The sequence below is a fragment of the Fusarium keratoplasticum genome, chromosome 3, assembly GCF_025433545.1.
Source record: "Fusarium keratoplasticum isolate Fu6.1 chromosome 3, whole genome shotgun sequence".
NCBI lineage: Eukaryota > Fungi > Ascomycota > Sordariomycetes > Hypocreales > Nectriaceae > Fusarium > Fusarium keratoplasticum.
In genome coordinates, this window is record NC_070531.1 from 835,549 (window position 1) to 859,786 (window position 24,238).

Below are 24,238 nucleotides of genomic sequence, written 5' to 3' on the forward strand. Positions count from 1 at the left end.
TTTAGTCCCCGTTGATCATCTCATTGGGGGCGACTTCCGCCCTGAGACAAGCTTCCATAGCTCTCCCGCTCATGTCTCACCCGAAAAGGATATGATTAACACAACCCTTATAACACGTACATCAAAAGGACTGCCTATCACTCTTGGCATAGATGCCTCTTCAGCTGCCGTGTCTTCATATGGAGATTTAGGCCGCCGGCGCGTATAATTATTGGGACGATCAGTCATGATTCCTCTTTTCGCCTTGTCTTTGCCCTCGGCTCCTTGGCGCCGATCCTGTCAAGGTGGCCTTTCAAGAGAAGCTTACACAAAGGGGAGACAGGTAGCTGCGCTGATATATTTCATGACTAAGTGGCACCGAGATTTCAGGTGTTACTCTACGAGGGCAGCTAAGAATCTACCACTCAGCCTTAGATCTTCCTCTCGACCCCGAAGGCATAGCATATCCCAGTTTCGACTTTTCAAACTTGAATGCAGGCGCCAAGATTGTAATATCATCCTCAAGACCCCACTCCTTCCCAGACATATTCCAAAAATACTCAGGATGCTTCAGAAGATCCGGCCTCGCCTTGTGCATCGCAGCATGCGTCTTGAACAACAAGACCTGCATGTCGTCGGTGTGGTGAGCCGAGAAGCCTTCGTTGCGCTCCAGGAGCTCCTTTGCCTGCACTTCGTCGTATTGACCAAGTCTATAATACCAGATGTTATACTGTGTCAAACTGACGTCGATGTCAAAGGTGGCATCGTCCTTTGTGCGCTGTAGTAGAGCTTGGAGGATTGCAATTGCACCAACAATCCCAGTTTGATAGTCCGAGTTTGCTACAGTACCGCGTTAGCTCTTTTTGCCACATTCTCGCTTGATGTAACGACAGTACTTACGCAAAAGCGGAACGACCGGCTCATTGAGACCGAGGAATCGACCCTGTAGCCAGGAGATGCCAACAAGGCAGTCACTGATCTGCTGCCAGCCGGATCGATGACTCAAAGGTCCTTTAAATCCGTAGCAATTCTCCCGCACATAGATCAGTCTATCATTCACCTTGCGGAGACTTTCAGAGTCAAAACCAAGGCGCGCCAACGCTCCAGGGCGATATCCATCAACCAACACATCAGCACCTTTCAGAAGCTCAGAAAAGGCCCTCTTCCCCTCCTGGCTCTTTAGATTGATATCGGTGTCTCGTTTCCCAGTGCTGAGGTCCACCCACAATGGTGAGATGTCGGGAAGGTCTTTGGTTGTCACCTTGATGACATCCGCACCAAGGACAGCAAGGATCTTGGAGATGACGGGCGCAGCGATAACTCGCGAGAAGTCGATGACGCGAATACCGGCAAGTGGCTTGAAACCCGATGCTTCTGGGCCCTCGCTCTCATTTGCTGGCCACCGGCTCTTCGGTGCAGGAACGGACCTGGTATTCCATAGCGGCTCAGCGCCTATGATCTTGCCCTGCTCCGTTTCAAAGAACTCTTCCGGGGTGAGACAAGTTACGCCAGCTTGTTTAAACTTGTCATTGGCCTGCTTCTCAAGGACCTCTGCATTATACTGTGCCACCTTGTCGGCGTAAATCTCAATGGCTTCCTCTCTGGAAACATCCTGCTCTTGGACACCAAGCATTTCCATCGTTGGGCCTGCGTTCATAGATCCATGAAGATGATAGAAACGACCGTCTTTGGTCTTGTAGACGTTGGTGGATTGCTGGTGGATAGGCTTCTGGTTGTCGTATAAATCTCCTTTCTTGATTTCCGCCATCAGCTGGGGGTTCTGAAGAAACATTTTGCCGTTGATGGTTGGAAGCATGACCGACTCTAAAAAGAGTGTTGCAAGGTCACTTTAACACCGTCAGCAAGGTATCTTATCTCGCTTTCCACACCGTAAACTCACGTATTAACCTCGATATTCTGATAGTCAATTCCATATCGATCCGCTGCTATAGCACTAGCTGCAGCCGCAACGAGAGCTGTCAGCGAAGACGCAGACTCGGTTATCTTGCACGGCGTAGGAACAAAAGGCTTCGGATCGTCGCCAGTGAAAGTAATCTTTTCCGCCGCTTCCGCGAAAGAGGGTGGCAAGGCAAGCCGCGAGTCTCCGAGCAGACACTCACGCAAGATGCGATAGCTTTCTTCTCGTACAGAATAATCGCCCATGTTAAGTTAATGTCCGAGATAGTGCCTGCTGATTGTCTAATCCGAAATGTTGATTGATAAAGTTGCGGTGTCCCCGTCGACATCACGCGATATCCACTTGCGTCGTAGCAGTCATCGTCAGCTAGACTAAGCCATTTGGAGAGGAGTAAGCCGTAATACGAAACGGGGGCAGCCGGAGCTATGTGTAAGATGCATCTCTAGTGCTTCAAGATCCTTGGTTGTCAAGGATGCATTGGCCACTCACGGTCCTCGATGTGATGTCATATGGTTAACAGGCTGGTCCTCGAGGCATGGAGTATGCCTTTGTAGTCAATTCCTAACTTGAGAATATCCTACTACGGTCACTCTTTAGATCGGGGCTTAGTATTCACTTCCGGCGTTTGGGTGAAAATCCCAAAGACAGCAAGGTATTTTGTCCTGAGCTTGGCCCCTCGGGGGGTGGGATCGGGCAGTCAATGATGATCCGGTCCACTGAAGGCCCCAGCTCCGAAATCGACAGTTAGCAAAGAACCCTGGTTGGGGAAAGATCCCAGAGAGTATATATACGTCCAGTCAGCTTTATCCATCTCCTGAATTTGCGAGACCTGGTGGGATTGATGGAAGTGTGAAGATGAAGAGGATGCAATTGCTGGGCGAACCCTGGCCAATCGCGAGGATGGGCGTTGGGGCTCATTGATTGGCTGGATCAATAAAAGTCCGGCTAACAACAGCCAAGAGGAACCCCTTCCACACATCTGAGTTCGTCTACTTCCTCTCCTTGAAAAACACTCAGATCTTTCAAAAAGCAAACCATCACTCCCAACACAGCGTCAATGCCTTGAAAACCCCCTTTTCTAGTCATTTACAGGCTCTCGCGTGCTTCCTCATACAGTGGAGCCACGTAATTGGCTCCCCGCGCTGGCGCTTCGCCCGGCAGCTCGCGACGGCCGTTTGCACTGTCAACCACCTGCAAAGCGTCACGATGACAACCCAGGCATAGGTCTATAGCTCAAATGTTCGCAGCCTGCTGTCACCAACAGGCCCAGTCCGTTGGCGTAGCGGCTTAAGCCCTTGCCCGGCCTCTCGATGACCCTTCAGGCTTTTCCAGTAGGCGAGACAGGTGCTAGTGGAGACGTCTTCGGACAACTTTTTTGCATTTTTTTGGTATTTTTATTGGAATGCTCATGATATGAGAGTGCGATTGCTCTCTCTTTTTTTTCTCTTCTCTCGTGGTTGGCATGTTGTCAAACGTGATGCGCAAAGATATCGCCATGCCCTCGATCATGGTGTAGCAGTTGTTTTTAGCGGCATGATAAGCACAAACTGGTATTATCTGGCCTAGAGAAACAACTTTGCCGTGCCAGGAAATTATCTCTTCTCTCCGGAACGTCCCGTCGCACCCCGATTGTGAACCCGATGGTATTACAATGCTCGAGTGAGCATGAGCGCCCAGTAAACAACCGTGCACAACCTCAGCTATCCGCCCTCGCATCTTGCACCTGCTTCGTCCTCTCAGAATCTGTCTGATCCCCCGTATTCACCGTGCTCTCATGCTCAATCATCATAATTGTCGCATTCTCGGCAACAGGCCGATGCTGAACACCCTTTGGCACCACAAACATATCTCCTTCGTTCATAACCACGGGATCTTGACCCTCAATTTCCATCTTGAGCTTTCCAGATAGGAGGTAAAAGACCTCTTCTGAGTCGGGATGTGAATGCCAGATGAATTCGCCGTCAATCTTGGCAACTTTGACGTGGTGGTCGTTGATGGCGGCGACGAGGCGAGGTGACCATTTTTCGGTGAAGGAGGCAAGGACACCTGGGACGGAAGTTGCTTGCAACATTGTTCTTTTTGATTGAGATGAAATGATAAATGAGAAATGAGAGAGCTTGAAAGGTGATGCAATATTGAATTGCTTCAAGTCGTATCTCTTTGAAGTTCTTATATGAGAGCAAGCATGTGGGTCATCTTCGTGAATGTCATTGGCAAGGCGCAAGGGCGCGCGCTGACGATGTCGTTGGTGGAGAGCCCCATTCACCCATGAGTAATCCCACCCTTTTTACTGGCCTGGATGTTATTAGGACCTCTTGCATCGACATTCACATCATGATTGAAGTTCGGCGGTATTTTTTGTTTTCTTTTTGTCGAAGCCGTGGTGGCCACACCAGGATTCGAACCCAAGGTCTTCGCACTAGTAATCTTCGCGATTCGAACCCACGACCTTCAAGAATCTGCAAGCTTTGCGACTCGAACCCGTGACCTCCGCCCTCACCCTTCGCAGAACTACAGGGTAGCAACTTCACTTCACACCCTCACAACATGTGAATGGAAACCATCCGAGGCCGTCATCCTCAACAGCTCCCCACAAAACGCCACGGCAAGTCAGTTCAGCCAACGTTGGGACTCCCTCTAATGACGATAAGCCCCCTCAAGGCCCACCCGTTCTGGAGCTATCTGATAGCGCTCTGCAGCTCCTGACTCGACTCCAAGATGGCTCAATTCGTCCTCCGCACTCTGAGAAGCCATTTAGGTCTGGGAGAGACTGTGCTTTGAACCCTTGCTGTACAAAGACATCCTGCCTGAATATAGAAGCTCCATCCCTGCACAGTACAAATGATATTCAGGCACCGGAGCATTCGGGCATCATTGACAGCGCACTGCAACCCTCCCATCGATTCAGGTCAACGATTCGAGAGGTTATTTAAGCCTAGTCCAACACGCCAATCGCATTCAACCACCCATCACTGAGTGGCTTGGAGCTTCGTCACTCGAGGCACACTCGCACAACCAAACGGAGATACCCTTACGAGGGTTCTGACAGCCCCGAATGCCGCGCACCTCGACGCGACCGTAGTCACCTGTCACAATGACTTCACGCCAAAATCTCATGGTGCTGGGTTGGCCCCATCTCGGCGAATTGGAGGCTTCCGCTGAAGACATTGCAATCACATCCGCTTGGTTGCCGCAGTGAGTTCCATACCAGTCACCTTTAGCGGCCCTTCCACCTCGAAAGCCTTTGTTGTTTTGGGTATGGAGCGCGCCGCAAGCATTACCCTCTTTTCTCCACAAAACGATCAGAAAGTTTGTTTTGTCCATGGCTGTTGACAGAGTTGCCGAGGCTCGTATTGGTGTGAGACATTGGACCCTTTGGAGAGTACTTCTGCGTGATCGCCCCTCGAGTGATTCTCCCTTTTCCTTGGGCAGCTGAGCGATGCTTCATGCGCTTGCGGGTCATCAATTGATCACTCAATTCTCATACCTTCATCATGGCGCAGTCTGAGTTGCAAGAGGATGATGCCATTCAATCAGTGAGCTCCAACACTGGAAGGCCAGAGGTTGAGGAATTTCCCCGGCGGCACGACTCGGAATCCTCAGGAAATGGCCAGTCGACATCCTCCAACGATGGATCCGGGAGCAACGGGAGCTTCCCCCCAGACGAAGTTGGCCATCGCAAGCACCCAGCGCGTCCCAGACTTCTCAAGCGTCAAACAACCCTCGTCGCTCTCGATACTGCCGACCGTAACGAACTCGTCCGTATCGCGACAGCTCTTTCACGTCGCTACTCCATCGCCACTGGCGAACCGTCCCGCGTCCACACCCTCGTGACTGAAGATGAGAATGCACCCGCACTCGATCCAACCAGCAGTCAATTCGACATATACGAATGGTTGCAGAACTTTGTGCAAACTCTCAGAAACCAAGGCATCACAGCAAAGAAGACGGGTGTGGTCTGGAAAAACCTCAATGTGTCTGGTACAGGAGCCGCATTGCAAGTCCAAGAGACTGTGTTGTCCATGTTGATGGCACCCCTCCGACTGGGCGAGCTGTTCAGCTTCGGAAAGAAGGAGCCAAAACACATCCTCCGGAGCTTCGATGGACTCGTAAAGAGCGGAGAACTCTTGATTGTCCTCGGTAGACCTGGATCTGGATGCAGTACCTTGCTCAAGACGCTTTGCGGCGAGCTTCACGGCCTGAGCATTGCCGAGACTTCGACGATTCACTACAACGGCATCCCGCAAAAGATCATGAAGAAGGAGTTCAAGGGAGAGGCCATCTACAACCAAGAGGTAATTAAATTCCCTTTATTGCAGGCAGGGAAAGCTAACAAGTAATAGGTTGACAGGCACTTCCCGCACTTGACCGTCGGCCAGACCCTCGAGTTTGCGGCCTCGGTTCGAACGCCATCGCATCGCATCCACGGCATGTCTCGTAACGACTTTTGCAAGTACATCTCCCGAGTCGTCATGGCCACATACGGACTCAGCCACGCCGCCGACACAAAGGTGGGAAACGACTTTATTCGCGGCGTGTCCGGTGGAGAGAGGAAGCGAGTCAGCATTGCCGAGATGATCCTCTCTGGATCTCCATTCTCTGCCTGGGACAATAGCACCAGAGGTCTCGACTCTGCTACTGCTCTCAAGTTTGTTCAAGCTTTGCGCATGGCGGCCGACCTCGGTGGTGTGACTACCGCTGTTGCCATTTATCAGGCGAGCCAGGCCATCTATGATCTCTTTGACAAAGCCGTCGTGCTCTACGAGGGCCGGCAGATTTACTTTGGCCCAGCAAACGAGGCTAGGAGCTTCTTTGAGCGACAAGGATGGCATTGCCCGGCAAGACAGACCACCGGCGATTTCCTCACATCTGTCACGAACCCAAGTGAGAGAACCGCCCTGCCTGGAATGGAAGAGAGAGTCCCACGCACGCCCGAGGAATTCGAAAATTACTGGAAACAGTCTCCCGAGTTTCAGTCTCTTCAGAAAGAAATCGAAGAATACGAGACTGACCATCTTGTCGACCGACCTGGCGAAAGCATTGCAACACTCCGAGAACAGAAGAACTTCCGTCAGTCAAAGCACGTCAGACCAGGATCGCCATACACCATCAGCGTCCTAATGCAAGTGAGACTCTGCACCAAGAGAGCATATCAAAGAATCTGGAACGACATCTCCGCAACAGCGACAGCCTGCGTCACTCAGCTCGTCATGGCTCTCATCATCGGATCAATCTTTTACGGTACGCCGGATGCTACTGTTGGTTTCTATGCCAAGGGTTCAGTGCTGTTCATGGCTGTCCTTCTCAATGCTTTGACAGCCATCTCTGAGATTGCAAGCTTGTACGCCCAGAGAGAAATCGTGACAAAGCACGCCTCCTTTGCCTTCTACCATCCGTTCGCAGAAGGAGCTGCTGGTATAGCTGCTGCGATCCCCATTAAATTTGTAACCGCAGTCTTCTTCAACATTGTTCTGTACTTTCTCGCAGGCCTCAGACGCGAACCAGGAAACTTCTTTCTATACTTCCTAATCACCTACATATGCACCTTTGTCTTCATCGCCTTCTTCCGGACAATGGCAGCGATTTCGAAAACAGTCTCGCAGGCCATGGCCCTCTCGGGAGTCATGGTTCTAGCCCTGGTTGTCTACGTCGGCTTCACCATCACAGTCCCAGAGATGAAGCCCTGGTTCTCTTGGATTCGCTGGATCAACCCCATCTACTACGCCTTTGAGATTCTCGTCGCCAATGAGTTCCACGGTCAACAGTTTACTTGCTCGAGCATATTCCCTCCGTATACGCCAAACATTGGGGACTCTTGGATTTGTACAGTTCCTGGTGCTGTGGCGGGTGAATGGACGGTCAGTGGCGATGCCTTCATCGCCGCCAACTATGAGTATTACTACTCGAATGTCTGGAGAAACTTGGGTATTCTGTTTGCTTTCTTGATTGGGTTCACCGTCATTTACCTCGTGGCCACCGAGCTCAACTCAGCATCGACAAGCACGGCCGAGGCGCTGGTTTTCCAAAAAGGTCACATCCCACCACATCTCCAAGCCGGTAAAAGCGAGAGTTCAAAGGATGAAGAATCGCTCCAGCGCCCGGCTGGCAAAGAGGCTTCATCGAGCGGAGATGTGGGAGCAATCGAACCCCAGAAAGACATCTTCACCTGGCGCAACGTCGTCTACGACATCCAAGTCAAGGATGGACAACGTCGACTCTTAGATGGCGTCTCTGGATGGGTCAAGCCTGGGACCTTGACGGCTCTAATGGGTGTTAGTGGAGCAGGCAAAACAACCCTTCTCGATGTTTTGGCGCAGCGCACAACGATGGGCGTCATCACGGGCGACATGTTGGTCAACGGAAAGCCCTTTGATGCCAGCTTTCAACGCAAGACTGGCTACGTACAGCAACAAGGCAAGACATGTCCGTCGACTCCATGAAAATCAAGCTGACATGAGATAGACCTTCACTTGCAGACTGCCACAGTCCGCGAAAGCCTTCGGTTCAGCGCTATGCTGAGACAACCAAAGTCAGTCAGCAAGCAGGAAAAGTACGCCTTTGTGGAAGAAGTCATCAAGATGCTCAACATGCAAGATTATGCGGATGCCATCGTCGGAGTTCCAGGCGAGGGCTTGAACGTTGAACAGCGAAAGTTGCTCACCATTGGTGTCGAGCTGGCAGCAAAGCCCAAGTTGCTTTTGTTTCTTGATGAGCCCACAAGTGGCCTCGATTCTCAGAGTTCTTGGGCTATCTGTTCCTTCTTGAGGAAATTGGCCAACTCTGGACAGGCTGTGTTGTGTACGGTTCATCAACCGAGTGCCATTCTTTTCCAGCAGTTTGACCGTCTTCTCTTCCTCGCCAAAGGAGGGAAAACGGTATACTTTGGCAACATTGGCGAGGACTCTCGGACACTTTTGGACTATTTCCAGCAGCACGGCGCACGAGCGTGCGACAAGGAAGAGAACCCGGCCGAGTACATCCTCGAAGTCATCAGCAACGTCACAAACAACAAGGGCGAAGATTGGCACTCTGTCTGGAAGGGCAGCGAAGAACATCAAGCGGTTGAGACCGAAATCGACAGGATCCATGCTGAGAAGCAAAATGAAGCAGCAGCAGGAGAAGACGAAGCTTCCTCGCAGGCAGAGTTTGCCATGCCATTCTTTTCCCAGCTGCAGGCCGTCTCGTACAGAGTCTTCCAACAGTACTGGCGCATGCCGGCCTACATCTTTGCCAAGTTCATGCTCGGCATCGTAGCCGGCTTGTTCATCGGTTTCTCGTTCTTCCAGTCGTCAACTTCGCTGGCGGGAATGCAGAATGTCATCTTCTCCGTTTTCTTACTGACTACCATCTTTACCACGCTCGTGCAACAGGTAAGTCAACAAGCTGACCTCTTTGGAGAGTCGTGTGCTAATCTCGTTGTGTTAGATTATCCCAAACTTTGTCACTCAACGGGCTCTCTACGAAGTCAGAGAACGGCCAAGCAAGGCATACTCATGGAAAGCCTTTATCATCGCCAACATCATCGTCGAGATCCCATACCAAGTCGTCACGGGCGTTCTGATCTGGAGCTGCTTCTACTACCCCGTCGTAGGCATCCAGAGCTCCGACAGACAAGTCCTCGTTCTGCTCTTTGTCATTGAACTATTCATCTACGCCAGCGCCTTTGCACAGATGACCATCGCGGCGCTTCCAGATGCGCAGACAGCAGGCAGTCTCGTCACAATTCTTACCATGATGAGCACTATTTTCAGCGGTGTTCTGCAGACTCCCAGTGCGCTTCCTGGCTTTTGGATATTCATGTACCGCCTCTCTCCGTTTACATATTGGATCTCCGGTATCGTGGCGACCATGCTCCACGGCAGGCCAGTCGAATGCTCCTCAACCGAGACGTCAACCTTTAATCCCCCATCAGGCGAAACATGCGGGGAGTATCTCGACCCAATCCTATCCCAAGCCCCAGGCCAGCTCCAGAATCCCTCGGCCACGGAGCAATGTCGATACTGCGCGTTCCGCTACGCAGATCAATACCTCGCAGGCTCCAGGATATACTGGTCCGAGAGATGGCGCAACTACGGTATCATGTGGGCTTTTATTGTGTTCAACATGATGGTGGCGATTGTCACGTACTATCTGTTCAGAGTGAAGAAGTGGTCTAAGAAGTGATGCTGGAAGGACACATGGGAGATTTTTTTTTTCTCTTAGCACTGGTGAGAACAAGGCTGAATAACTATATGTAGTAATGTAATGGTACCTAAACGAGACAAATCTGATCCCACCACATTCCAGCGGAAATGGCCTCACCGAACATGGCCCCATGTACATACGCCTCGCCAACCACTTTAAAGGACTCACCACCACCTACTTCACGAAGAATAAGAGGCGTCGGACAGCCGGACAATAGCCATACCGACCGTCCAACCATAAGGTCTTCGGGCCCGCTTCCCAAGTACCCTGAATCGAGGGCGAATACTCTCTTGTAGTTGGCAAAGTAGAGGGCGAATGGCTCGAACCGATGGCTCGACATCTTCCAGAGATCCAATGTCCGCGTCTTAGTCTCCCTTGGAACAGGGATTGTTTGGCCCCCGGCCGGGTGACCAATCTGCACCAAACGGCGTTGAACCTCAGTCTCTGAAGGGATGATACCAGTAGGGTCGTTCATAGCCAAGTCTTGCATTTCGGCGTATTCTTGGAAGAACTTGATTCGCTCCTCCACGGGGTTAGCACGCCGGTTGGTAAGAGAATCGACCTGATTGAGAACCAGCTTGAGTATTTTGTACATGAGCCAGTCTCTAAAATACGCCCTCAAATTGTCGTGCGCTGGTCGGTTCGCCATGTCACTGTCGGTCAGCAACACTCTCCAGAACGCCTCTATAATGTGCTGCCCAGTGGGTGAGTAGATGGAGGGGAGGCTCTTGAGCATTTGAAAAGTCTTCTTCAGTTGATTGCGGACCGCCATCTCTTGCCAGGAATTTCCCACGGCGCGAACGGTACCAAGCTTCTTGGCGTAGACCCAGAGCTTGCTAGGGTTGGATGGGTCAAAGACGGGTTTCATGGCTGGTAGAATATGTGACCCGCCGCTATTGTAACCTCGCGTGCGGCGGAAGTTGGGACAGAGGAGCGGAATAGCTTGGCGGAAAGGCTGTAGGTCTGGGACCCATGACGGAAGGGGGTGTAGTCGTGGGAAGATGATGTTGTATCCAGTTTCACCGGCCAAGGTGATGAGATTGAGAGATCCAGTCTCTTCAATAATTGCTCTGCACATTCGCAAGCAGACAGCCTCTTCCGTGGTCGAAGTAGAGTAATCAGGGGTGAAGTCGGGATGTTGGGCATAGTCGAATCCGGTAATTGCGTGCAGGATGCCATGGAAGGCGTAAAACTTGTCCCGCCTCTTTGTGGCGATGAACCCATAGCAGCCAAAGACCAATTTGAGAAGAACGCTACCTGGACCGTTCTCCTCAAGGCCGGCCATGAAATCAAGCTCTCGCACCAGATCCAACACCTCAGACGAACTCTTCCCAGTCCAAGTTCGAGCCAACTGCAAACTAACGGTAAAAGTAAGTCCTAAAGACATGAAGAGGAGATCGGTATTGTTCGGGTAGAACTGCATAATGCTGGTTGCGGTATGGGTGAGACAGACAAAACAAGCAAACCAGGCGAGGGCATCCCAGTCAAATGAAATATCGCCGCAAAGAACTTCAACATGAGTTGACAGGGCGATTTCTTGCACCATCCAAGCTCGCCCAAACCACCGCCTCGAGAACAGCTCGGCAAGCGATTTCCAATCTTGGTAAGAGAACGGTGTGATGCCGAACCGTAAGAAGGCAGTTGTGTCGGTGATGAAAATAGGCTCTGTGTACTGTCCTTCGCCATGAGTCTTTAGCAGCTCTAGGGTCCCTCGTCGCGTTGCTTCCGCGTTGCGGTTCAGTATTGAGACTGCTCGGGCAATATCATGGCTCTTTTTCCCTAGCCAAACAACCGTCTTTGCTGCTCCGCCATATACAAGATCCATAATCCGGATTTGCTGCATCTTTTCATCCGAATCTCCCTGATTGATGCAAATAGCATCGGCCCAAAAGAGCGTGTTGGGAGGGTACAAGTCGCGAACATGTGCCAAGGCGTCATACAGGTTAGGGTGCACTTCAAACCGGTGTCGGTCAATCCACAGAACCTTCTTCTCAAGATCGCTGTATTGGTTTCTGGTGAAAAATGCCGCTAGCTTTGGGGGGCCCCAAGTGTACGAAAGGGCCACATAGCTAGGACAAGTTGGGCCAATTGCATGCGTCTCCAGAGACAGGACGACATCAGATATCTTTGGGTCGCAGGCAGGGTCCCAGACGAATCTGATAAGGCGTATCTTGTCTGCCTGGATTTTATCTCGGTACTGGAACTTGGGTATCTTCTTTCGCGAAAACTTGGCTTTCTGAAGGAGACCAGTCGCAGCATTTCCGGCAAACTCAGCTGTCGAGCCCCCGACTAGCTTGGCTTGGTTGAAGAATAACACTGCTGGATTGAAATTCATGCCGGTGGAAATGGGCGAGCGCCTCCCTATTTGTTTAGGCTGATGGCTTATCAATTCAAAGGGAGCAGGCTGTCACTCTTATTTAAATGACCAAGAATGTGGCTGATGCATAAACACGTTAATTACCTAACCAATATTGATGTCACGAGGGAGGCGTCAAAAACGTGCTGATTGTTATGCCACAGCAGTCTGCTAAGAACAGATAGGACTGCCAAAGCAACCACTCTGCGATGAAGTAGGCCATGTATGCATAATTTGTTTGCGCTGCCACAAGGCACGTATACATGTTCGATGGCAACGAGACGTTACAGAGGAATACTTGCGTATCCTGAGACAAACTCAAGTGAGGTATTGGTTATCCTGGGTTTATGGCCCTTTTTATCCCCCTCCTGACTTAATTAACGCTATCAACGGACTCGTCGTCGTCGACTAGCAGAGGCAGGCTCCTATCTATATTCATAAGAAGACACCTGTTAGCCTTATCGGCCAAGATATTCAGGTGTCTATAACTGCCCCCAAATCTTGAGCCCACAATCCTGACCATCTCCATCAAAGTATCAACAGGACCAACATCCATGGCCGATCCCTGGCTATCTACAGGCACCAATGACAAAAGATCAGCCAGCGAACATGCTACCTCAAAGACCTTTTCCAGTATCCCAATGCCATTGGCCTCGAAAGCTTGGGTCGACACCAGCTGGGAGGCAAGCACGATTCCACGTGCGATGGTGACGGGATAATGCAGTGACATGGCGTCTTCGCTACAGGCGCTCGAGAGTAGAGTTTTTGACGCGCAGAGCTTCCAGACTATGATCTTGAGCCACTGCCGTGATACCAGGAGGTCTGCTTGCTGGACCTGGGAATAGTTGGATACGTTGGGGAGCGTGTAGTTGAGGAGGCTCTGTAGTGTTGATAGCCGCCCAGGATCTTCAGTGTTTGCTGGAGTCGCAGAGTTTCGGTTTGCGATAAAATCGGCGTCAAAGTGGCGAAAGAGAGAAATGAGATCGAGGAACCCAAAGAGTATCTCAGCACCCGAACATGATGGATCGACCATCGGTACGTTCAAGGTAATTTGCAGCGTAATCTGCCGATTCCTCTGCAGCGCGTAGCCCCTCTCGGTGATGAAAAGCACCCAGGCCATGCGTCGAGCGTACGTAGCCAACAACGGATCGTCAATGTCGCTGTAGGTGGCTTCCTCGTGCAGCCGCAGCGTCTGCAGGATGGTGATGGCCTCTCGCAGGTAGTACCACGCTGAATTATCCTGGTCCAGAGAGAAGAAGGCGGCGTAGAGGAAGAATGATGTCTGGATATGGGTCAAGGATGGGTGCTCGACGAGGTTACAGTGCTGCCTTGCGCGGAGGGTTTCAGAGATGAGGAAGTCGGCAGATGGAATTATTGGCTCGTTGTGAGGAGATGCCGGCGGGAGGATTTCTGGAGAAAGCGAAATGACAGCACAGCAGGCCGTGATGAGGCCGTACTGCTCGGGTGAGACTGGAGTTCGCTCGACTGTCTCACGATGGAGGATTGGCGTCAGCGGATACTTGTGCTTGAAGTAAGCGTCAAGACACCATCGGATGACTTGATCCGTGATTCGAGAAGATGGCTGAAAGGCGGCATCTGATGTTCTCCTGGAGCGAGACGCCTGGGAGCAACTAGATGCTTCGCTGTGACTGAACTGGGCGCATTGCGGCATCGGGGCAGGCTGTCGTTGAAGGAGCCTCCGTGCATGCCGTGGACCGCCCTTTGGCCCCGTCTTCTTGTGTACGGCCAAATAGGTGCAATTCGCCGAGGTCTCACGGCAGTTTATGCATGGCTTGCAGCCGTCACAGCGCACTTTGCGTACATGACAGGTATCGCAGGCTTGTCGGACTTTGTATGGCCTCTTGGGCCCGGTTGAACCAGTTGGGCGGGTCATGGTGTGAATGTGACTGGGATGGGGAACACATTACAGTCGCATGACTGGAGAATAAAATGGGAGTTGTGGGGTAGCATTATTAATAGCCAATTAGGAGCCAGCTTAAAATCTAGCCACTATCCCTGAAGCTGGCAAGGAGCTCCAGTCCGTACCTCGACCTAGTGTTATTGGGGTAACTGAATTATGCGGTAAGAATAATCTCATCTGTTAGAACACTATGTTATGGTTGTTACTCCCGAGGTAAGACTTGGTGATAATTGAAGTATCCCTCAAATAAATAAATGCAATTGGCCTGAACCCCCCGGAGTGACCTGGTTGGAGTCCCTTGCCAGCTTCAGGGATAGCCACACTTAACTACTCCTTCTCGCCAGCTTAATATAATCATCCTTCTTCAGCGCAATTAGGGCATTTAATTCAATGATGGCTATGAGCTTCGTTATCCACTTCTTATTTGCACCGCAGGGATAAGCTTTCAGGCCGCCCTCTACCTACAACATCAAACCTGCTATCAATGTCGTTTATAGCAGCTAAGCTATGAACAAATCTCCTGAGTCAACTACCGCTCTACACGCGCGGTCTTCGAACAACAGTTCCATCATCCACAATAAACTCGCTAAACTTTCTCGGAGGAACACCTTCAGCGTATAGACAGTCAATGTCGTGGTAAGTCCTGTTCTTCGTCTCAGGCTGGAACCAGAACAGAGTTGCCAGGATGAAAACCTCGGCACCAACAAACAAGAACATGACCTTGCCACCCCAGTTCAGTTGGTCTGGGTTGATAAAGAATGGGAACACGGACGACAGCATGAGCGCCGTGAGCTGCTGGCACACCAGACTGAAGGCGATGGTCTTGGGACGCGTCGCCTGCGAGGCAGTCTCTTGAGCAACAGCCCAGCCGAAGCATCCCACTGTCGCCGTGTAAAGCATCGACCATGTGATCATGAAGGCGAGAAGGGCTGTGTTGGCGGCGTTGTTGGCTTGGCTAGCGAGCGAGGTCCCGGCGATGATGATGGACCAGCAGCAGAGCAGAGTACCGCCACCGATGAGGGATTTTCGACGAGGGAGGACATCCGAGACAGAGACGGCGACGCAGTTGGAGAGAAACTGCAGGGTCGAGGAAATAGCGGTAAGTCCGAAGGGGTCAGACTGGCCGATGAGTTCGAAATAGTACGTCTGGTATGTATCTATAGAGGTTAGCAATTGGTTGACAAAGTGTGCGGATTAAGTTACTGACTTGCAAAGTAGCCTCCAGAGAAATTCTGAGATTGCAGTCCCATCACAGCAATGAGGGTCCGCGATCGGTGCTCCTTGGAGAAAATAGCCCTCCAGCTTGTCTGCTTGGCCATGTTGGCCTCGCCAGCTGCAACTTCCAACTCAGACTTCATAAAGTTGAGCCTCTCCTCGACGTCTACACTCTTGCCATAGAGCTTGATGATGGCCTTGCGAGCATCGTCATCTCTGCCCTTCTTGATATACCAAACAGGTGACTCGGGGAGGAACGGCAGAACAACAGCGAAGAGCGTAGGGACGAGGAACGTCATGATAAACGCAAGTCGGTAGCTCCATTCTCCGTTAATCTTGGAGGATCCCCAGCCCGTGATGGAGGAGAGGAAGAAGCCCAGTACGATGATGACATTTGTCAGGGAGCTGAGGGTGCTTCGGAGGGCAGCGGGTGCGTTCTCGGTGACATATAGCGGGGGTGTGACGGTTGACAGGCCGACTGAGAGGCCGAGCAGAAGCTTGGAGACAAAAAGGACAGGCAGATTCGGGGAAAAGACAAGCGCAAAGGACGACGCTAGGGACAGCACGACAGCAGTCCAGAGCACAGCCTTTCGACCGACATAGTCGGCAAACTGGCCAGTCAGGAAGGCTCCAAATACCTGGCCGATGGTGCTAGCCGCGTTCCAGAGAGACTGCCAAAGCGCCGGAATGACATATTGGTCGCCGACAGAATAGTATTCTCCATACGCCTTGCGAAACTCGGGAAAGGCGATGGCAACGCCTGAGAGGCCAGAGTCGTAACCCCATCCGAAGACGAGGGACATGATGTAGAGCGACCAGAAGACATAGCACTTGTCCTTTTTGAGGTTTGCCCACAGGCGCTGGTATTGCTGCTTGGGTGTGAAATCTTGGGCGTCCATGGCTTTTTGCACGGCGGTTGAGTCTGCAACGGGGCCCTTCTCAATGTGATAGGACACAGTCGCCGCCGGCTCAGGTTTGGTATCCATTATGTTGGAGATGCAAAGAGTCTTGATGAAGGAGTTGAGGTGATCTGAGGCTGACTGGGAGATGCTGCTGTTACTCTGCAGAGGGCATCATGTCGAGTCTTTATATGTCCAGTCTTGATGTCGATGGCTCTAGTGCAGCATGACTCGTGACCCCCAGCTTTCTCCCGTCTCGCCCCATGGGGAATCAGGTGACTAAAAAACAAACCATCGAATAGGTTTAAGCTCACCCTTCGATGGGTATGGGCGTTGCCCTCGCACCGAGAAAATGGCGATATATCCTAGCCTAGCACTGTGGGTGAAATGGTTGAATTTCCATTGGCTAAGAATTCGCTCAGTGGGTGCGAACTGGCTGAATTATTATTGGTTTCCGTCTCCTGACGGGCCGACAAGAGTCTTTCCTCTTGTGGCGTCTGAGCAAATCATAATTCAGCCATTATAGTGCAGCCGATCGTCCTCGGCGTGAAGTCCAATGACGAATTCAACCGACCGGTTCAACCGTCAAGGCCACAGGGGACCGACCATGGCAATCGGGTATAAGAGGCACATGAAAAACTACTAGTTCCTCCCAATACGTAAACTCAGTCTCATCTGGAGAGCAGACCACACCACTTTCGCGCCATCAGCAACTATGCCGACATCTACCCCTCCGGACAGGCAATGGTGGAAGGAGTTGGTGGTCTATCAGATCTACCCAGCAAGCTTCCTCGACTCAGACGCTGATGGACTGGGCGACCTGCCAGGGATCATCTCCAAGCTGGACTACATTCAATCAGTAGGAGCCACCGCCATCTGGCTGTCGCCCATCTTCAAGAGTCCCCAGCATGACATGGGCTATGATGTCTCAGACTATCGAGACATCCACCGCCCGTATGGAACAGTTGAAGACGTCGAGGCCCTAATCCGAGGCTGCCATGACAGGGGTATCAAAGTTCTTCTTGACTTAGTGGTCAACCATACCAGCCACGAGCACGAATGGTTCCGGGAGTCACGCTCATCGAGAACCTCCCCCAAGAGAGACTGGTACTTCTGGCGCGACCCTAAGTTTGACTCGGACGGCACTCGCCAACCGCCCAACAACTGGGCCTCCATCTTTGGCGGCAGCGCCTGGACATGGGACGAGCAAACAGGCCAATACTATCTCTCCCTCTTCTTGCCCGAGCAGCCCGACCTGAACTGGGCCAATGAGGAGATGCGCCGCGCAACCTACGCCGACATGCAGTTCTGGCTCGACAAGGGGGCCGATGGTTTTCGAATTGACTCGATGAACCTCATGTCCAAGCACCCGGACCTCCCTGACGCGCCCATCACGCGGCCCGACTCGGAGTTCCAGCCGGGAAACAAGTATTTTGCCAGCGGCCCGCGGATGCACGATTACATCCGGGAGATGCGTGAGGAAGTCCTGGACAAATACGCCTGCATGACGGTTGGCGAGCTGGGCTTCACCAAGGATGAGGACAGCGTGGCAAGCTACGTCGCCAAAGACAGGCATGAGCTGAACATGCTATTCACAGGCGACATCGTGGACATGGATTTTGGTGTCAACCACAAGTACGAGCGGGACGACTTCAGGCTCTCCAAGCTCAGGGACATAACCAGTCGGTGGCAGGGCGCCATGCCCAAGTTCGACGGCTGGAACTCGGTGTACATGGACAACCACGACTCTGGCCGCTCCCTCTCGCGGTACGGATCTGATCTGCCCGAGTACAGGAAGGACGCGGCCAAGATGCTGGCCGTCTACCTGGGGACCTTGAGTGGCACGCTGTTCCTCCTGCAGGGTCAGGAGATCGGCATGGCGAATGCGCCCGAGTCGTGGACACTTGATGACTACATCGACGTCGAAGGCCTGAACTACTACAAGAGCGAACTCAACAAGAGAGGTCCCGGCGCTGACATGTCGGACGTCATGAGAGAGATGAGGTTGAAGGCACGCGACAATGGAAGGCTACCCATGCAGTGGAACACAGACAAGAACGCTGGTTTCACCCAAGGGTCAAAGCCTTGGATGCGCGTCAACGACGATTTCAGTGACTGGAATGTCGCGCAGCAGGAGAAAGATGAAGACAGCGTTTTGGCGTTTTGGAGACAGGTCCTGAAACTCCGGCAGCAGGAGAAAGATGTCTTTGTGTACGGGCGGTTCGACATACTGCCTGAGTATGAGCGCAGTGAGCAGGTCTTTGCGTATACCATGACAAGCTACGATGGGAGAGTGGCGCTGGTCCTGCTGAGTTTTTCGGATAAGGAACAGAATGTTGAGCTGAAGAGATGCACTGGTTGGAAGAGATTGCTTGGAAAGAATGCCGAGACTCTTGAGGCTGGAGGTGTTGAGCTTAAGCCTTACGAAGGGGTAGTATACGCTGGCTGGGAGTAAAGTATTATGCAGCTTTTGGTGCCCGGGCATAGACCTGACGAATGGTACTTATGCGAAGTATCCATAGCAATCAAGGTATATAATATATAAGCTTCAGTTGTGTTACGACTGTGCTATTTCCGCTAGATTGCTCAAAAGCCATCCCTCCAACGCTTCTTCAAGTCCGTTGACAGAGAGTGTTGTCTCCGACTTCTGTGATGTAGATGGCGAGAAATCATGTCAGAGGCAGCTGCAGAACAAGTCAACTAAATAGCCAAAGACATTCCCTCTCTACATGTCCCTTTACACGCAGGGTGCTCGAGGGTTCGGGGGCCACTTGGCCAGAACAAGCATCATTTCCCTCAAACTCCCTACGAGACGGCGAAACACCATGTTACGTAGCCCCATTCTTCCTCCTCTTCGGAATCACCTCAAGCGGATCCTCCCCCTTCCTCAAAGCCGCCATCAAAAGCTGCATCCTCCCATCAACCCTCTCATCCAGCCTCCAGCAAGCCTCCTCAACCCCAATACCCCCCTCCTCACACATCTCCTCAACTTTCCGCACAATCTTTTGGCGCACGCCAACATAGTTACTCGCATACTTGCGCTCCTGTAGTGTACCGAGTCTCCAGGTGGTGCCGTGTCTGCGCTCGAGCTCCTCGATGGCTGGGTTGCCGTGGAGGCCGTGTTTCCATTCTGTCCAGACTAGGGCTACGGTTTTGGGCATGCGGTGGTATTTGAAGCGGTGGCTGGGAGGACCGGTGGCGTAGCGGTAGCCGACGGACCGGGGGACAGAGTAGCGAGGTTTGTAGCCTTCCATAAGTGGAGGGGATTCTGCCGAGGAAGAAGGCGATGAGGAGCGAGATGCGACGAGGGTCGAATGTTCGTCTTCTGCATAATCGTCAAGTGCAGGCCCATCTTCAAAGTCCCCATTGTCTTCCTCCTGTTCTAGAATTGCCCCGAGGTGGAGGTTCGGCGTCGAAGACTGTGCTGGATCCTGGTCGCTATCTGTTGCATTGATGGCAGTCCACGCTGGGGATTCTTCGAGTCTGTGGCTCCTCTGTGAGGTTGCTCTCACACGCCGCCTCACCTGACGCCGTGTTCGTAAGGGTGGGTTCCTTCTCCTTGGTGCCCGACGTCCAGTACTTCGAACGGGAGCCGTGTCCATGTCGGGTGTAGGTGGGAGCTGATCAAAGGAATCCTCTACGGCATCGACCCGTTGAGACGTGGTCCGAGTAGTAGTGTTCTCCAGCGTAAACGGTTCCTCTTCTTCTACGTCCTCGTCAGAATCAGGTCGAGCCTGCTCATTGAGCAGTGGACGCTCTACACTGGGGTGGACGATTCGCGGCTTGGGCCGGCTTTTTGAAGCGATCGTCTCGACTTCTGTGGCATGTTCGCATCCCAAGTGTTTCGCGATCTCCAGCTCGGTGGGAACCGCCTGTTTGCCAATGGCAAACTTGCCCTCCTTGACGTCCCTCATGAACCCTACGAAGCCATCCATAATGACGACGTGCATCTCGATTCTCTTTTCCATCTCATCCATCTTTTGCTTCATCATTGCATTCTGTGCCAGTAGTTGATCTGTCTTTTGTCTCTCTGCTTCGAGCTCCGACGCATAGTGTTCCTGGATGTTGATGACGACGCGGGCGAGGCTTAAAGGAACCTGGCTTACAACATCATCGATGTGTTTCTCCCGAATGGTTCCTCCTTCCTCATCTGCATATGAAAGATCAGGGTTCAGTTCGAGTGAGTGATGGTCTGGTATGGGATCGATCGGCCGGGGGCAGGCGGCCGGAGCCGGTCGCCGGTGTGGATCCTCCGAGACGGGGCGGTCCACAGCGGAGGGTTCCGGAGATGGATCCGGGGAGAGAAGCATGGGGGCGGCATTCGTATGATATGCGTCGTTGCTCGGGGCGAGAAGGTAGAGGGCAGGATCAACAGGATCGGTCATCGGGGAATATCGTCTTGGGTAAAGGGCTCTTCGACTCTGTGAGGTCAATAACACCAGACACTTTACACTGAATGCTTCAAACACAAGGAGCGACAAGATTCGCAGTCAAGAAAAAGCAAATCTTTGTCAATTGAGGACCCCTCTCTCTTATCAAGACGCCAAACCCAGACAACACCGCCTGTTGGCTTGGCTCAAGAACAAAGAACATCACAGACCTCATCAATCCGTCCAATAGCAAAGCTTCTCGGTGCTATCGGTCAATCTCCCTGCTTTGACAATGCTAAATGTGGTTCAAAAGATCAATTCGGTTTGCTATATTTGTTGAAGTAGTAGCAAGATAATAAAAAAGAGTTATAAGTAATAAAAGAACAACGTTCCTCACCATAATCATGCACCATCCATCATCTAGATTCATACTTTCTGTATACGCTCCATATGCTTCAATCATTATCCTGTATCATGCGGAACTGTGTGCCTGTGTATATATGCCAATGACAACAAAATAAGCCAACGGGTATAAAACGCCAACGATGCTACTCCGTCTGCAATGCGAGAAGGTTGAGTAAATCAAGAGGTAAAAAGCCCAGCTGCAAGCGGCAGCAGCAGCGGGAAGTGAGAGATATGCGCCAGACACTCAAATGTAGGCGGCAGGTTGGGCCTCGACCTTGCGGCGGCGCCAGAAACGCCATCCCTTGCGTCGACGCACAGGCTTGTCGCCAGCCACCTTTTCATCGCGATCGTCCTCGAGCTCCAGCCTGTACCGCCGCACGCTGCCCGAGTCGTCGTCGAAGGACACGTGCCGGTTCTCGTGAGACACGAAGCAGTCTGGCACAAGATGTCTCATGATCCAGCCCTTGACGCCTCGGGTCGCAGCGTCGATGGCCGCGTACTCGAGACGGCGCGTGCGGTCGCTCGTCCAGTAATGCGTCGTCTGGGGAGGCGGCGAAGGGACGGGCGTCGGGGCCGTGTCGACCTCGGGGGCGGCGTCGGCGAGCTGGACGGGGTCCGGGGATGGGAAGTGGAAGAAGGCAGCGGGTTGTTGAGTTGCCGTGTTTGTGCGGACGAGGTGAAGAGATTGGTTGCTTGTGCGGGCAGCCTGAACAGGATGCGTCGTGTTGGCTGCGCGACGAAGTGAAGGACGATTGCGGAAGCGTGACCTGACTCCTCCGACGCTGCTGTCCTTGGATGAACCATTAGACGAGCGGCGGGCGACCGAGGGACGAGAGTTGGAGCTGGAGGTGTTGGAGGTTGATGCACGTCGAGGAGGCGTGTTGGACTCGTATCCCGAGTCCTGCCTCTGCATCTTTGTAGCCGTGCCCGGACGTCGTGCCTGCTGCTCTCTGTTCAGAGCCTCGCGTTGCTGTCGTTGCAGCTCGAGCTGGAGGTGCTCAAGCTGCTGGAGACTCTTGCTGTCATATGTGACGGGAGGCCGTGGGGGCTCAACAAACAGTTCAGTGTCGTTGAAGCTGTGGTAGGTTGTTCCCGAAGCTCTCGAGCTACACCTCTCCTCCATGATGGGCACACATTCGACGACTACCTTTGAACTTGGGTTAAAGAAAGGATAAAATAGAGGTGGGGGTAATTCCTTTGTTGGAGGTAGGTTGGTGGATAAGTATAACCAAGGACCGACTAAAGGTGAAAGGCGACGATGATGTTGGTGGCGGTCAAGTTTTGGACGAGTTGGAATTGGAGGATTCTCGCGGCCTATAACAGCTTTTGATGCGCGTTTCTCTTGGAGCCCGAAAGTGACGGGACGCGGGCAAAGAGACGCAATCTCCGATCCCTAGCCCAGCCAAGTTCAGGAGACGGTCGCGGTGAAAAGCAAGCGAGCGAGAGGTTAGGTTTGGTTTGGCGGGAGACACTCGAGTCGACCAGGTTCAAGAAGTTGCGGTCTGCAGGCCTTCTTATTACGAACAAGGCTTCGACACGTCCAGTAGCGGCCTAGCACAAGCACAGCCAGGGCCCTTTTATTTTTCTTTGGGCAACGCAACCCGGCTGGCTAGAGCCCAGAGTAGGAGGGGGGCTGTGGATGCGGGAATAGTTGGAGGAGCTTGTAGGGGTCTGATGGGGGCGGGTCTGAGAGACAGGCCAGGGGGGTCTTGTGTGTGGACTTTGCCGCTGGGATGATTGGGCGGTGAGGGATATGGATGGATGCGCTCTGGTGGATAGAACAAGCCAAGAAAAATATGACAAAAAAACAAGAGACAGAGCGAGACGCTCGGGGTCAAGGCACAGCGACTCGCCAATGTCTGATGGGGACGATTGGCGTTGGCTGTGGTGTCATGCACCACGAGAATAGCGTTGTGAGGGGAGCGTCTGGCCTGCGTCTCGTCTGTGAATATCTCCACTCTCTGTGAATAAGGTCGTTGACTGAAGCCGGTGGTGGAGATGAAGAAGAGCCGGCAGTGAAGCCGGGTTGACTAGCGGATGGAGCAACAGGATGGAGTCTGCAGTCGTTGAAGCTGCTCAGATACGATACTCGGAGTATCTAGAGGTTGGACCGAGATGTAGATGGGCGGTGGCGCTGTATATCTCGAATCTGGTGCTTGTGGCACGATATGGACAATGACCATCAACTGTATCTCGCGTGTCGTCTCGAATACACTTCTTTTTAACCTCAAACCTGTTAGCCCGACGCTGTCTTGTTGATCTTTTTGCCGGGTCCCCTCTTTTGCAGGCTAAAATGTCACCTTACCCTTTTTCCCAACGCCTTTGCTAGCGAGAATATGCCATCCGATGTCGCTTTGTGGGGCCTCTCAGTGGCGAGCAGACGACGGAACGGCTTCTCTTGCGAGGATGCGAAAAATGAATGGCACAGTAGCCGGGGCGGAGACTGTCGATGATCGGCTAGGGCAACAGATGGGGACTTGCAGGTTGCATGCAGCAACCGTGACGGCGGCAGGATCAAGAAATTAGTACGAGAAAGAAGCAGCTCGATAGCACGCTCAGGTGGACTTTGGAAGAGGCCTCTAGGACTTAATATGGCACATCTCCTTGTGGTGCCTGAGCGCGTGGCAGGCCCGTCATATGACGTGCACGAGACAGTGAGGGGTTCTCCGTCCTACCGAACAAGGCACTCGTGAGATTGCTCTTCACATGCTCTACTTTGTCCCATAGCTGAGAGAGACTGGTTCCAGTCAGTGAACTGGTCGGGGAGGGAACTGTTCAACCAACGCCTTGTGCCCATCGACTAGCGATGGATGGCCCTGGTCAGAGGCGGAGAAGGGGGGGATCGGGGCGTGGTGGGTGTGTGGGGTGACTGTATTTTCACTTCGACAGCAGCTAGCTAGACAATGCCGTATCAACTGCCCAAGCAGAGACATTCTCAAAGGCTGGATTTGAAGGATGGTGTGCCACCAGCAAGGGTCAGGAACAAAGTCG

At 52.5% G+C, this 24,238-nt stretch overlaps 9 protein-coding genes across 9 annotated transcripts; 2 read left to right on the top strand and 7 right to left on the bottom strand.

The window, feature by feature from the left end:
- Positions 1-397: 397 nt before the first annotated feature.
- NCS57_00365000 (uncharacterized protein) lies at positions 398-2,142 on the bottom strand (the record flags this gene model as incomplete). Its single annotated transcript, XM_053053635.1, has 3 exons — positions 398-819; positions 880-1,826; positions 1,880-2,142. The coding sequence occupies 3 exons, from the start codon at positions 2,140-2,142 to the stop codon at positions 398-400; spliced, it is 1,632 nt and encodes a 543-aa protein (XP_052915795.1).
- A 1,451-nt stretch (positions 2,143-3,593) lies between these two features.
- Positions 3,594-3,968, bottom strand: NCS57_00365100 (Cupin-2 domain-containing protein; the record flags this gene model as incomplete). The annotated part of the gene is made up of 1 exon (XM_053053636.1): positions 3,594-3,968. One exon carries the CDS (start codon positions 3,966-3,968, stop codon positions 3,594-3,596), a length of 375 nt encoding a protein of 124 aa, XP_052915796.1.
- Positions 3,969-5,391: 1,423 nt separating this feature from the next.
- On the top strand, positions 5,392-10,060 carry NCS57_00365200 (uncharacterized protein; the record flags this gene model as incomplete). The annotated part of the gene is made up of 4 exons (XM_053053637.1): positions 5,392-6,192; positions 6,241-8,320; positions 8,360-9,267; positions 9,323-10,060. 4 exons carry the CDS (start codon positions 5,392-5,394, stop codon positions 10,058-10,060), a joined length of 4,527 nt encoding a protein of 1,508 aa, XP_052915797.1.
- An 88-nt stretch (positions 10,061-10,148) lies between these two features.
- On the bottom strand, positions 10,149-12,416 carry NCS57_00365300 (HET domain-containing protein; the record flags this gene model as incomplete). The annotated part of the gene is made up of 1 exon (XM_053053638.1): positions 10,149-12,416. One exon carries the CDS (start codon positions 12,414-12,416, stop codon positions 10,149-10,151), a length of 2,268 nt encoding a protein of 755 aa, XP_052915798.1.
- A 394-nt stretch (positions 12,417-12,810) lies between these two features.
- Positions 12,811-14,109, bottom strand: NCS57_00365400 (Zn(2)-C6 fungal-type domain-containing protein; the record flags this gene model as incomplete). The annotated part of the gene is made up of 1 exon (XM_053053639.1): positions 12,811-14,109. One exon carries the CDS (start codon positions 14,107-14,109, stop codon positions 12,811-12,813), a length of 1,299 nt encoding a protein of 432 aa, XP_052915799.1.
- Positions 14,110-14,895: 786 nt separating this feature from the next.
- On the bottom strand, positions 14,896-16,559 carry NCS57_00365500 (MFS domain-containing protein; the record flags this gene model as incomplete). Its single annotated transcript, XM_053053640.1, has 2 exons — positions 14,896-15,515; positions 15,566-16,559. 2 exons carry the CDS (start codon positions 16,557-16,559, stop codon positions 14,896-14,898), a joined length of 1,614 nt encoding a protein of 537 aa, XP_052915800.1.
- A 628-nt stretch (positions 16,560-17,187) lies between these two features.
- Positions 17,188-18,927, top strand: NCS57_00365600 (Glycoside hydrolase family 13; the record flags this gene model as incomplete). The annotated part of the gene is made up of 1 exon (XM_053053641.1): positions 17,188-18,927. One exon carries the CDS (start codon positions 17,188-17,190, stop codon positions 18,925-18,927), a length of 1,740 nt encoding a protein of 579 aa, XP_052915801.1.
- Positions 18,928-19,300: 373 nt separating this feature from the next.
- On the bottom strand, positions 19,301-20,857 carry NCS57_00365700 (GCR1-C domain-containing protein; the record flags this gene model as incomplete). Its single annotated transcript, XM_053053642.1, has 1 exon — positions 19,301-20,857. The coding sequence occupies one exon, from the start codon at positions 20,855-20,857 to the stop codon at positions 19,301-19,303; it is 1,557 nt and encodes a 518-aa protein (XP_052915802.1).
- Positions 20,858-21,491: 634 nt separating this feature from the next.
- Positions 21,492-22,370, bottom strand: NCS57_00365800 (uncharacterized protein; the record flags this gene model as incomplete). Its single annotated transcript, XM_053053643.1, has 1 exon — positions 21,492-22,370. The coding sequence occupies one exon, from the start codon at positions 22,368-22,370 to the stop codon at positions 21,492-21,494; it is 879 nt and encodes a 292-aa protein (XP_052915803.1).
- Between the last annotated feature and the right edge of the window lie 1,868 nt (positions 22,371-24,238).